The sequence below is a fragment of the Aricia agestis genome, chromosome 6, assembly GCF_905147365.1.
Source record: "Aricia agestis chromosome 6, ilAriAges1.1, whole genome shotgun sequence".
NCBI lineage: Eukaryota > Metazoa > Arthropoda > Insecta > Lepidoptera > Lycaenidae > Aricia > Aricia agestis.
In genome coordinates, this window is record NC_056411.1 from 561,795 (window position 1) to 576,492 (window position 14,698).

General features: G+C 37.6%; 1 protein-coding gene and 1 non-coding gene across 4 annotated transcripts in view; one reads left to right on the top strand and one right to left on the bottom strand.

Moving 5' to 3' along the window:
- The window catches only part of LOC121727551 (electron transfer flavoprotein beta subunit lysine methyltransferase-like), a 36,273-nt gene that overhangs the window by 21,254 nt on the left and 321 nt on the right, over positions 1–14,698 (top strand). For all 3 annotated transcript variants that reach the window (XM_042115432.1, XM_042115434.1, XM_042115433.1), the window contains exons 2-4: positions 564–750; positions 13,560–13,690; positions 14,276–14,463. In XM_042115432.1, the coding sequence (XP_041971366.1) occupies positions 566–750; positions 13,560–13,690; positions 14,276–14,463 (504 nt within the window). In that variant the 5' untranslated portion in view covers positions 564–565. The remainder of the gene's footprint in view (positions 1–563; positions 751–13,559; positions 13,691–14,275; positions 14,464–14,698) is intronic.
- On the bottom strand, positions 14,166–14,237 carry Trnaa-ugc. The gene has a single exon. It is a non-coding gene; the product is annotated as a tRNA-Ala (tRNA).

Genomic DNA, 14,698 nt, shown 5'->3' on the forward strand with positions numbered 1-14,698 from the left:
ATATTTGATATTCGATACATGGTCGATGACCTTATAAACGTAATACGAGTCAGGCCTTGTACCATGAAACTGTTTTGAGACTCAAACAATCGTACGAGAATGTTGCGTCCTTCTCAACAAACGTGAAATGACGTTATTAGAGCAGGACGCGGCATTCTCGTCCGAATGTTTGAGTCTCAAAACGGTTTCGTGGTACGGCCCCTGGCTCAGGACTGCGCAGATTATGTATTGTGCAGTTATGATGCAGTCTTCATACAGTTTATGGTTGTAGTTGACCACTTTTGATCTAGTTTTTGGAACGAAGTTTCTTATCGCGCGTTGCGAAAGGGGCTACACGGAAAAAGTTGTAACGACACTTTTTGACTGACACTTATTTTAGTACCTGCGAAGTAGCGTTGATGTGGCAATGACGTCAACTGGCGGGAAATTTAAAACTTCGTTCCATCCGATTCCGATCCGTTCCATCAAGTTCTCAAGTTTTTTTTTGTTATACCTGACATGAATTATTATTTATTATATAATAAATATCATCATCGAATCTCATTCATTAATCCGTGTTTCAGCGATGCTGCGCGACTTTCCCCGTCTGTTCCTCCAGCACACGGCGGCGACGCGGCGGCACCTGGCGCCCGAGCTGCTGCTGCGCCTCATCACGCCCGCCTGCCCGCTGTGGGCCGCCCCCGTCGACCGCAGCCCCTTTGCAGACCCCTACTGGGGGTTCTTCTGGCCGGGGGGACAGGCTGCTGCCAGGTGAGGATACGCCCTGATAGGTGAAATGAAACACTCGACAACTTGGTTAAACTAACTTTATTGTCGTGTAATTCACTCACTTATACTAGGTAAGTACTTACTATAGGTAATAAGTACTTACTATACTCACTAATTACAGAATACAGTCTTACACTACGTTATGAACGTAAAATCACTAGAATCCTCAGATACCTATTAATGCAATAAGTCAATAACTAGATGTTGCCCACAATCATCATTTCGTTGCCCTTTTACTCCTTACGGAGTTACGGGATTTAAATTATGTCTACTTAAGTAAGTAAGTACCAAATTTTAACTAAATCGGTTCAGCGGTCCGGGCGTGAAGAGGTAACTAAAAACCCGTCCAATTCCAAATAGTAATAATGTTATGTAAACACTAAACATACAACACTGCCTACATTCGCTGAGTCAGTACCAATACAGTCATATTTATATTTTCATCATCATAATTACCACTATTACCAAACAGCTCAGCTCATGTGACAACTTTTACTCGGACAAACCGTTCCAAATTATCTTAAATACAGTGTCACAAAACCCCAAGGACGATTTGAGCGTGGTGATAACTGATAAGGATAATCCGTTATCGGTTTCCTCGAGCGCGAGCGCACAGGCACGCACAGGAAAACTCTATGGAATCCCCGCTGCGAGACGAGAATGCTAAACAGTAAACAGTGCAGCGTAAAATAGTATTCAATATTCATTCCACGATATAACTTGCCTTATATAACGACTGTCTTTTGGGTTTCGGCTGAATTGTAGTTTGATTCATGAATCATAATATTATGATTTAATATTATTAATTGTGCAGTGTGCTAAAATGTTGACTGCAAGTCAAGTGAATTGAAGGATCTTTAACCTTAGTGATCATGGGAAAAATATGGGAATAAGTAATAAGACTAATAACCTTTAAAAGAAAAGCAGAGTAAACATTTAAAACATAAGTATCAAAAATATTAAGAGACTATTGGAACAAAAGTCAGGCACGCCAATTGCCATGACATTAGTGATCCAGTAAAGTTTCAAACATCTTAAATTTAGTTTGCTATTATTTTTAGCAATATTCCGCGAAAATAATAGCAAACTAAATTTAAACTATGGATTTCCGCAAAGTAACGCCTGATTCCATTAACTGTTTCAAACATCATTAGATTCTTCGGTAAAACTACTTGTACTCAGTATTATCTATTCTGTGGTAAAACTTATAATCTTTAGAATAGGATACAGTATATTAATAGCATCATATAATAATATCACTCAATCATCATAATGATTACGATGATTGTGTGATGAGTCACTAGACGTCTTCCTGCAGAGGTCCTGTCCTGAAGGCGCGTGTTCAGGCCTCAGGGAGATGAGTCACCCCTCACCGCTCGCCGGGACCTTCCAAATGTGTATTCATAGTGCAGACTACAGTCCTCTAAAGAATGCCATTTAGACTAGTAATAAGTATTAGTAATAGTATTAGTATTCGCAGTTTTATTTGTGTGGTTGGTTGTCGTCTGTTCAGAAACATAATAACATGTAAGTAGTGTTTATAATAATATGTAATATAAACATCAAGTAATAATCCGGAAAATGAGGAGGATACTGGGTACCATAATAAACTAAAGAAGCTATACCTACCTACCTATGAAAACAGTATAGTTATCCTGTTTGTTTCTCAAAATAATATCGCGCCAGAAATTCTCAATTAGTTCGAGTTTATCCTCGATTCCAGTTGCTATCTACGAGGTAATATTATTCAAAACATGTCTGACGTACATGTAAATTAATTATTTGTTATCGACGCTTTTATGGCTAAACCTAAGTGATAACTTTGTTTGTATGTGATTTCCCATTCCATCTGGATTTCCGTTAACGTTGACGGAAAGATAATTTTAGGGATAATATGAAAATAATAGAGAAGCGAGGAATAGCTATCTAAAATCAAGATAATATTTAAATATTATTATATGTATTTAGACCAATTCACCCTTATACCTCTACATTCTTCAATCTACATGGTACTAGCCGTGCCCCGCGGTGTTACCCCAGTTTTTTTAGCCGAAAATAAAGCGTATTAACAGTAGCATGTAGATAAATTACATAATTAAAATCATAAAATACTTCAAACTAGAAATTTTCCATAATAATTAATATTATTTTTTACATTGATAATAATTCATCCACCCACCTACGGGCTATACGAGCCTACGATATAACATTAACCCGGCGTCTGCCTGGTAGAAAATAGGAACAACAACTGGATGGTGATTGGTGGGTCATAATTACCCGGTTTTTAAACCGTTGTTAATTTTTACCATTTCAACGAAATTTAAAGCAAATTTACCTTTATCTTAAAGAATAGTTCATAGTTTATAATATTTTAAAGAGACACAATAAGAATAACATGATGAGGAACATAATGATCGTTTTTTTCCTATTTAAAAAGAAGTGTTGAATTTACATCTAAAAAAAATTGCATCTCGAAATTTATTACCTAACTAGCTGTTGCCCGCAACTTTGTCCGCGTGAATGTATGTTATTAAAATCGAGATTTAGAAAATTGAAAACCCATCTACGACTATTTTATGTGTAATGTGGATCTATATTACACACGAAATTGTTAATTTACATAAAAGACCCACTTGAACCTCAGATACTTATTGTTTTAAAAAAATCTTTTCTTTGAAGACCGCTTGGCGTGGACAGGGGATGGGGGCCACAGTAGGTATAGCTAAATTAATTAATTGGAATTTGTTGTGGACGTTTGAAAGCACGGATTAAGTTCTTATAGCGCTGTCCACGATATCACCGTAGTTAGCGACATCAGATTTACACTGTAGGTTGTCTAGCATTGTAGTTATTTCGTCTTGGCAGAAAAAACTCTCCCAGAGAACATGATGAGAGGTTTATTCAAACATACTGCCTTCGGTCGTACATATTCTACCATTTCTACCTATGTGCTCGACTGATGCTAGTGACTTAGATCCGTAAAGTTTGACTTTAAAATTTCAATGGCCGGTAACGAATTGAGATACGCCATACCATCCAGGGTTTAGTTAATCGTTTACGAATATGTATTAGGAATAGTTTTAAAGATCGACCTTTGCTAGAATTGGTAATCACTTTGTTTGTCGTTGTTAATTTCGAGGAGTTCCTTCAATTCCATTACTTATCAAGTCACCGTTTTTAGGGTTTCGTACCCAAAGGGTAAAAACCCTATTACTAAGACTCCGTTGTCTATCTCCAGGCTGTATCTCAAGAACCGTTATAGCTAGAGTTCTGAAATTTTTACAGATTGTGTATGTCTATTGCCGCTATGACAAAAAATAAATATTTAAGGGGGGCACCCATACAACAAACATGATTTTTTTGGCCTTTTTGCTCGATATCAATAATGACAACAGGTAGGCAGTTGAAATTTTCACAGAATTCTTAATTATATGTGTACTTCAATAATTAATAATAAAATTAGAATAGAATTAAAATTTAAGGGGGGGCTCTCATACAAAAACACAGCTTTTGGCCTATTTTTTCTCTATAACGGTACGGAATCCTTCGTGCGCGAACCCTACTCGCACTTGGCCGATTTTATTGTAAACATGGTATCAAATTCGGGCAATTTATACAACAAAAAAAGAATCTTGAAAATCTGACCACAAACAGCAAAGTAAACATTTACTCCTCCTTTTTTGAAAGTCGGTTAAAAAGTATCTAAGATGTTGACCAGGGATGTAAGGTATCATCATGCCAAATTTCATTGAAATCGGTCCAGCGGATTCAGAGATTAGCCTGTACAAACAGACATACAGATTTCAGACAAAGTACAGACAGAGAATCAAAAATTTCAAAAACAGTTAAAATATTGTGTTCTACTACTCTCCTTATAATCATGCCCCTGACTCGTTTTTTCAAGTTTATTTTCAATGTACAAAAATTTTACCTCTACGATTTTATTATAAGTATAGATATAGATAAACAAACAAAAGGTGACTAATCGACACTTTGTATTTTACTTTTTAGAATGACAAACGTTAGATCTTAAAATAAGTATAGGTAAGTAAAAATGAGAATCTTAGCTTTAATCACTAAGAGCGCTGTTATCCACGCAACCGCCACAGAAAGAAATGCCATGTTCAGGGCAGATGAAATTTTTGCATCTTAAGAGGTATGAATAGTATTCCTGTCTTTTTTAGTGGGAAATATTATCTGACATCGTTTACGAACCAGAAACTTTGGCAGGGAGCTCTTCTGATGTTTCTCCTGTAAACTACATTATTCCTTTGCACATAGGTACCTCTTATTAGATGAACTACATTAATGTAAGCTGAGCCCTCAAGTGGTTATTTATAAGATCAAACCTAAAATTAAATAACGTATATAATATACGTTTTGACACCTGTCAGACGTCAGTACAAATAAATAAACGAAATAGACCTGGATCCCAAAAGGATAAGACATAACTTACTCTCTGATGGATGAAACCATAGGTTATTAGTAGTGCCTCGTGTACTCAGAATACCCTGCGAATTTGTGTAGCTCTAAGTGTGACACCTGGTCAGGTACCAGATGGCTTTCGTAAATTTCGTTCGACAAATGACCATTTAGTATTACTAGATTCAGCTATTTGTGATGCCTTAGCTCTCAAAGGTCACCTATTAGCAGTATCAATGGACATTGAGAAGGCTTACGAAATGGTTTCAAAAAAGGTGGTGCTTCATGCCTTAAAACGACTAAAATTTACAAGAAATGTTATTATGTTTGTGAATAATTTTCTGTCCAATAGAAAAATTATAGTAAGAATAAATAATACATGTTCTGATCCTATTGAAATCGATAATGGACTTCCTCAGGGTTCTGTAGTCAGTGTAATCCTATTTATTTTAGCTATTAATGATGTCCTTACTGTCATAAAGTCTCCAGTCAAGGGTTTGCTTTTCGCTGCTGATTTGACTGTGTATTGCGTTGGTAAAAATATTGATACATCTGTACAAATGGTTCAAAATGCTCTCAATTCAATACAGAAATGGTCCCACAAAAATGGCTTTAAGTTTTCTAAATCTAAGACAGAGTTCATTATATTTTCCAGACAAAATAATCCTTTCAATAATGTAACACTACATCTCGATGGCCACCCGCTTACGAGCTAACTTATTGTATTAAAATACTTGGAATGTTATTTGACAGTAAACATACATGGAAAACACATTAAAAAGTTAAAAGCCGACTGTCTGAAACATTTAAATATTATTAAAGTTTTTTTTTTCGTGGTCACTATTACGTGGGGTTCTAATAAAGATTGTTTGTTGAATGTTTATCGTGCTATAATAAGATCTAAGCTTGATTATGGTTCAATAATTTATGATTCATCCAATAAAAATTTATTAAACAGTTTAAATTCTATTCAAAATACCGCCCTAAGGTTATGTTTAGGGGCATTCAGAACTAGTCCCTCTCACAGCTTAATTGTAGAATCAGGTGAACTTCCTTTGTGGCTTAGAAGAATCAAGCTTTGTCTTTCTTATACGTATAATGTTACATCAACTCCGTTAAATCCTGTTAATGATATTATTTCGGTCGATCATCTACACAATATATTCCAGACAGAAGTGAGACTGCCGGTTCCATTAAGATTACGTCTGAATGAAGACTTGGAAACTTTAAATATTTCCCTTCCTACATTATTTGCTCGACATAATCATCCTATTCCCCCTAGGATAACAAATAATGTTAGAGTGGATTTATCCCTCTGCGATTATAGTAAAGAATCTACTGATGCTTTAGTTTAACCTAAACTTTATTTAGAACTACTTGAAAATTACCGTGACTTTAAATTAATATATATAGACGGATCTGTAACTGCTGCTGCTCCATTATTCTCGATTCAGACTCCACCGCAATCAGTTTACCTAAACAATATTCTATATTTATCTGTGAAGCATATGCAATTCACTGTGCCGTAAAAATGATTTTAACAAATCCTGTAAGCTCAAAATACGCAATTTTTACTGATTCGAAGTCTTTCCTTTTAGCTGCTCAAAACTGCTTTTCTGAAAACCCTCTTATACAATTGATACACTCTGACGTTTTTCAGTTGAAAGAACTATCAGTTGATGTAACATTTATATGGTTACCCTCTCACCAGGGAATAGACGGTAATGAAAAAGCCGACAAAGTGGCTAGGGAAGCTAGTTCGATGCCCTACACTAGTAACGAATACCTATCATACTTTTCGACGCCAAACGAGACCTATACAACATAATGAACCTTAAGTGGAACCAAAATTGGAATTCAGAAACCTCTAATTTCCATTATTTTAAACAAGATGTATTAAAAGGTGAAACTAAATATACCTTAAAATTCAACAGAAAAAACCAATGTGTATTAACTCGTCTGAGAATAGGCCATACCAACGCATCTCATATACACTATATCACGAAAAGCACTCCTAAGACTTGTCTTAGATGTAGCTCACCCTTTTCTGTGAAAAATGTTTTATTTGAATGTACTAGTTATGTTTCTGAAAGACAAATATTTAACCTTAGCAGTGACAGATATCTTATATTAAGTGAACCGGATATGTATTGTAATGTTCTACGATTCCTAAAATGTTGTAATATTTATACCTTGATTTAAATTAATGTAATTGTTCTTGTGGTCGCTGATAACCTTGATGTTCTAAGCGACCTTAAATAAATGGATAAAAAAAAATTGTACTATAATAGTGTGTGAGCATATAACGGCCAACCATGCGATTCCAGAGATATGCTCATTTTTCCTGTCGGCTCCATACAAAAATTTCTTTAAAAAATTATAACTCCCTTATTTTACACGCAGCTAAGTCTTTTTACATTTTGTTATGTAATAACAACTAGGAGAACATATTTCAGCCTACAAAAATTACATCTGGAAACTCAAGTTCCTATGTCTATGAAACTCGATAATCGGTCCACTGTGCGCCGGGTTAAAAGAAAAGTAACGTTCTGTTGTAGCCTGTACTATGAATATGGCACCTTTCTCGCGGAAAAATGGAAAACGTAACTTGCGGTAGACAAGGACGCAAATACAATTCCATTGACAAAAGAATGGGAAAGTGCATGTGAGATAGCGCTATACGGTGTTACGGGTGGGAAAGGGATACAAAGTCGTGATTCATCCCGGTGAGCCAGGAATTTGTTATGGTGAGGTGAGTGGTGACTCATACTGAGGAGATCCCTTTAAATGTTTAATTTTCATTATTTTCAAACAGTACTTAAAATTAAAGGCCTCCTAATCAAACCAAGTATACTATAAGTATTATGCTGACAAAATGCTATTACACCATGGAATTTAACGATTTTAAGGCATGAGGCAGGTTTTGAAACTCCAAAAATGTCGAATTATAATTTGTAAGACATACTTTATAAAAGGTTTCAAGCATAAATGTTACTTTAATCTGAATTTTATATTTTTATTATTTTTCTAAAATTCCATAGCAATAAACCCAATCTTGGAAACAATCATATCTTGGACATAATCACGAAATAATATTCCCAAAATAGATTCGCGACAGAAAGTAAACACAAATGACATTTAAATAAAAATAAACTTTATCTATGAACGTTAAGCATTAATTTAAATAAAACAGCAGTTGTAAATCTTGATAATTCACAAACAAAATATTATTAAATTAATTGACCCAAAAAAACTTGTTATTATTGGAATTTTTGTTGCGAAAATCCATACTAATATTATAAATGCGAAAGTATCTCTGTCTGTCTGTCTGTCTGTCTGTCTGTCTGTCTGTCTGTCTGTCTGTCTGTCTGTCTGTCTGTCTGTCTGTCTGTCTGTCTGTCTGTCTGTCTGTCTGTCTGTCTGTCTGTCTGTCTGTCTGTCTGTCTGTCTGTCTGTCTGTCTGTCTGTCTGTCTGTCTGTCTGTCTGTCTGTCTGTCTGTCTGTCTGTCTGTCTGTCTGTCTGTCTGTCTGTCTGTCTGTCTGTCTGTCTGTCTGTCTGTCTGTCTGTCTGTCTGTCTGTCTGTCTGTCTGTCTGTCTGTCTGTCTGTCTGTCTGTCTGTCTGTCTGTCTGTCTGTCTGTCTGTCTGTCTGTCTGTCTGTCTGTCTGTCTGTCTGTCTGTCTGTCTGTCTGTCTGTCTGTCTGTCTGTCTGTCTGTCTGTCTGTCTGTCTGTCTGTCTGTCTGTCTGTCTGTCTGTCTGTCTGTCTGTCTGTCTGTCTGTCTGTCTGTCTGTCTGTCTGTCTGTCTGTCTGTCTGTCTGTCTGTCTGTCTGTCTGTCTGTCTGTCTGTCTGTCTGTCTGTCTGTCTGTCTGTCTGTCTGTCTGTCTGTCTGTCTGTCTGTCTGTCTGTCTGTCTGTCTGTCTGTCTGTCTGTCTGTCTGTCTGTCTGTCTGTCTGTCTGTCTGTCTGTCTGTCTGTCTGTCTGTCTGTCTGTCTGTCTGTCTGTCTGTCTGTCTGTCTGTCTGTCTGTCTGTCTGTCTGTCTGTCTGTCTGTCTGTCTGTCTGTCTGTCTGTCTGTCTGTCTGTCTGTCTGTCTGTCTGTCTGTCTGTCTGTCTGTCTGTCTGTCTGTCTGTCTGTCTGTCTGTCTGTCTGTCTGTCTGTCTGTCTGTCTGTCTGTCTGTCTGTCTGTCTGTCTGTCTGTCTGTCTGTCTGTCTGTCTGTCTGTCTGTCTGTCTGTCTGTCTGTCTGTCTGTCTGTCTGTCTGTCTGTCTGTCTGTCTGTCTGTCTGTCTGTCTGTCTGTCTGTCTGTCTGTCTGTCTGTCTGTCTGTCTGTCTGTCTGTCTGTCTGTCTGTCTGTCTGTCTGTCTGTCTGTCTGTCTGTCTGTCTGTCTGTCTGTCTGTCTGTCTGTCTGTCTGTCTGTCTGTCTGTCTGTCTGTCTGTCTGTCTGTCTGTCTGTCTGTCTGTCTGTCTGTCTGTCTGTCTGTCTGTCTGTCTGTCTGTCTGTCTGTCTGTCTGTCTGTCTGTCTGTCTGTCTGTCTGTCTGTCTGTCTGTCTGTCTGTCTGTCTGTCTGTCTGTCTGTCTGTCTGTCTGTCTGTCTGTCTGTCTGTCTGTCTGTCTGTCTGTCTGTCTGTCTGTCTGTCTGTCTGTCTGTCTGTCTGTCTGTCTGTCTGTCTGTCTGTCTGTCTGTCTGTCTGTCTGTCTGTCTGTCTGTCTGTCTGTCTGTCTGTCTGTCTGTCTGTCTGTCTGTCTGTCTGTCTGTCTGTCTGTCTGTCTGTCTGTCTGTCTGTCTGTCTGTCTGTCTGTCTGTCTGTCTGTCTGTCTGTCTGTCTGTCTGTCTGTCTGTCTGTCTGTCTGTCTGTCTGTCTGTCTGTCTGTCTGTCTGTCTGTCTGTCTGTCTGTCTGTCTGTCTGTCTGTCTGTCTGTCTGTCTGTCTGTCTGTCTGTCTGTCTGTCTGTCTGTCTGTCTGTCTGTCTGTCTGTCTGTCTGTCTGTCTGTCTGTCTGATGTGGGAAAATATCTTATTTCCATGAAAATATCGATGAAAATGAATTCGCATTGCGCGTGGCCAGCGCTCATCCCGGGGGTCCTGGGTTCGAGTCCCGCAGGCGGAACAAAAAGTTTTGAATGTTCCTGGGTCTTGGATGTGTATTAAAATAAAATTTCAAAAATCTTAAACATATTTTATGTATAATATTACATATAAAAAATCCAGAAATATATCGATGGAATGAACATTTTAGTTCTAATACGATTCAACAGATGGCGTTTTATTTTTTACTTTATTGTAACATAGAACTAATCATACTTATTAGTTAGTATGTTTTTGTTTATAGTTTTTAATACGTTAGAATATTATGTTTAATAATATAATCACTTGGTATAATAATAATCAATCTATCTTATCTTATGTAGAACTCCTACTGCATTTCTAATCCATACTATCCATACTAATATTATAAATGCGAAAGTATCTCTGTCTGTCTGTCTGTCTGTCTGTCTGTCTGTCTTGCTTTCACGCCAAAACTACTGAACCGATTGCAATGAAATTTTGTATACAGTTATTCTAGAGTCTGAGAAAGGACATAGGCTACATTTTGATGTGGGAAAATATCTTATTTCCATGAAAATATCGATGAAAATGAATTCGCATTGCGCGTGGCCAGCGCTCATCCCGGGGGTCCTGGGTTCGAGTCCCGCAGGCGGAACAAAAAGTTTTGAATGTTCCTGGGTCTTGGATGTGTATTAAAATAAAATTTCAAAAATCTTAAACATATTTTATGTATAATACTAGCTGTTGCCCGCGACTTCATCCGCGTGGACTTTAGTTTATAGCGCGCGGTGTCAACAAAATTTGTGTCAAATTTAAAAACTTTTTAAAACCCTGGTAAGTGGTACCCCTCTTAGGGCCGCGCTACACCTCGCCGCTGCCATTCCGGTGTAGCGCGGCCCTTATTAATCAAAACAGCTTTGCAGTGTGCACATAATCTATACTAATATTATAAATGCGAAAGTATCTCTGTCTGTCAGTCTCGCTTTCACGCCAAACGCCAAAACTACCGAACCGATTGTAATGAAATTTTGTATACAGATAGTCTAAAGCCTGAGAAAGGACATAGGCTACTTTTTTACTGGAAAAAAGGGTTGTAAGGGGGTGAAAATGCGTAAATTTGTTCAAATTAAGTTAGTTCCAACAATTCATAATAGATGGCGCCGTGCGTCTTCTACATCGCGCTGACGCTTGCTCAAAAGTCTTTCTATAAGACGTGGTATCATCTTTTTAAGTTTCGATTTTTTTCGATTGTTATATCTATTCTACGGTATTAAATAACTCAGTACTTTATCTGTGCAGTGACGTAACCTTAAATCTATCAATGATAAATAGTTTATGGGTAAAGTTGTGTAATTGGAGGGCTAAATAAGCTTTAAAATTTGGCATAAAATATAAAGTTTAATATAATAAAATGAAATACTTATTGTGTGCACACTGCACAGCTGTATTGATTTAAGGGGTACCAGGGTTTTTTTATAAAAGCTTTTGACACCAATTTTGTTGACATCGCGCGCTATAAACTGAAGTCCACGCGGACGAAGTCGCGGGCAACAGCTAGTAATATAATAAAAGTTTGTTTTGAAATATTGGGGAAGGGAAACCTTTCCGTAAATAAACCAAATAATAATACCTATATAATTTTATACAATGTGTTAAAATATTAATTTAGTTTAATGCACGGTTATGGCAATATATGAAAATTCGTGAAAATTAGATGCATCTTTGTGATCGAGAAAATTTTAAGATATCGTGTTTTTGCTAGGTCTAATTCTCGGAAATATAATGTAGTATCTATGTCTACAAAATGAAACAATTCGGGACTTATTTTCAAGTATAAAAATGAATTATAAAATCGTCAATTTAGGGTTAGTCGCCCCTATAAAATAGTGATAGGGTATTAGAGCGAGCGAGAGAAATGCGTAGCTCGATTTTTATTCGGCGGTATCCGCTTTTCTGACATTTCACTAGATTTAGTTTAGTGAAATGACATATCACTAGATTTGTTTAGTAAGAAGACGTAAGAAACAAGAATATATATTATTGGAATCTCGGAATCGGCTCCAACGATTTTCATGAAATTTAGTATATAGGGGGTTTCGGGGGCGATAAATCGAACTAGCTAGGAATCATAAGCTCGGTCAAATAGCTAGTGTAATATAAAGTGCGACAATGAACGTGGGCGGCGGCGCTGCTGCAAAGGAGAACTGTTAAAAATTGCATTTTTGTATGATGGCAGCGTCCTTTTTTCGCCACGTTAATTTAAAGCCTTGTCGAGCTCTTATATCTAGACACCTAGGCATCTAGGCTCTTATCTAGACAAACGTGAATCGACAAACTTTTCCGTATAGCGACATCTAGGTATTATGAAACAATTTACGTAACAAGTTTGAGTTCTGGATTCATAGATGGCGTTTCTACTATAATTTATTGTTTGCTTGTTTACCTAGCGCAAACTTACAACCGATAGCACGATGTAGCTCCGTGACAGTGTCATCTGTTGGCGTGTTGTAAGAACTCAAAAATACTAAAACAAAAGAACTTGATATTATGGAGTGTCCATAGGTACTTGATATTTCTTTAAATCTTTAAACGAGCAATGCTTGTATATATATTATATAATTGGAATCTCGGAATCGGCTCCAACGATTTTCATGAAATTTAGTATATAGGGGGTTTCGGGGGCCATAAATCGATCTAGCTAGGAATCATTTTTAGAAAATGTCATTTTCATCGGATACCGAGCAAAGCTCGGTCAAACAGCTAGTATTAATTTATTGGTGATGCGCCTACTCGGAAAAAACAATACTCGATTTAACCCGAGTTAAAATTCACATAACTCGGGTTGAACTCGAGCGTAACTCGAGTTAACTGAATGGACAAGTGAATACTTTTTTGAATTTTTACCAGTTTATTCCCTCAGCTTCGCAGTTAAAAAAATTGGAACCGAGTACCGACAAATGATATTTTTATGTTTCATAATTTTTAAAAAAAATTATATAAGTACTTATTTATAATAATGTAAGTAAAAATAAAATTATTGTTTGAAATAGAATCATTTTTAACCGACTTCCAAAAAGGAGGAGGTTATATGTTCGGCTGTGGATATATATATATTTTTTATTTTTATTTTTTTATTTGTGTTTATGTTAAGGTACTATTATCTATTCTGTGGTTAAGGTAAATGTTGTAATACTGTGGTAACTGGTAATACTGTGTTTTGGCATGTTTATGCTGAACGGAGTTGGACACACTTGAAACTACTTACCTGCACCGTAATTTATGATTATTGATTAATGATTTCTTATCTTATTTTAATCAGGTACATGTTGGACAACCGCGCTACGGTGTTCGGTCGGCGCGTGCTGGACGTGGGCTGCGGGTGCGGGGCCGGCGCCATCGCCGCCGCCCTCATGGGCGCCACCAAAGCCGTTGCTAACGACATTGATCCATGTATGTAAAGCATTTCTCTATATTATAAACTAGCTGGCCCGTTGAACTTCGTGTCACTTTAAAACCTTCCCTGGACTTCTACGAATATTTTAAGACTAAAATTAGCCCAATCCGTTCAGCCGTTTTCGAGTTCTAGCGTTACCACAATTGAAAATTCATTTTTATATACATAACTAGCTGTCCCGGTGAACTTCGTGTCACAGGTCACTTTAAAACCTTCCCTGGACTTCTACGAATATTTCAAGACTAAAATCAGCCCAATCCGTTCAGCCGTTCTCGAGTTTTGCGCTTAGCAACACATTCAACGACTCATTTTTATATTATAGATAACCGCTGTGGGCTGTGGTGTGTAGGTAGTGGAAAAAGTTACTCAAATTGAATCAGTCTGCTTACGCGCAGTCCACCGCCGGTCCAGAGAATGTGGCCCCATCGGATGCAGAATTTAAAAACCATTTGAAATAAAAATCCAAAATTTTGGAGATGCCGGGGATCGAACCCGGGGCCTTTCACATGCAAAGCGAACGCTCTACCACTGAGCTACATCCCCTGTTTACTTGATTGGTAAAATATCTGTATACATTTTAGACGCGGTGTTGGCGACGAAAATAAATGCGGAACTAAACAAGTGCACAGTAGAAACAAGTACAGAGGACTACATCGGCACCGCCTGTGACGATTTTGATACGATTCTAATTGGAGACATGTTCTACGACGAAGACTTCGCGAAACTCCTCTTTGAATGGCTCAGTAAATTAGCGGCCAAGGATAAAATGGTAATGGTATGATCCACGGCGGGCAGCCGCGGACATGCGCCGCCAGTGCCCGCCGGGCACCTACGGCGCGGTCTTTTTGCCCGCCGTGTGCGATAGTAATATATCGCTGACCGGTCCGCCCCGGTAAAGCCACTAAATTTTTGACTACTGAGTACTGCTATTAAGTTTCTTTATAATAAAGGAACATATTTTTCAATATTATGTAAATTGCCGCTGCTTGGTATTCTCCCGGGCA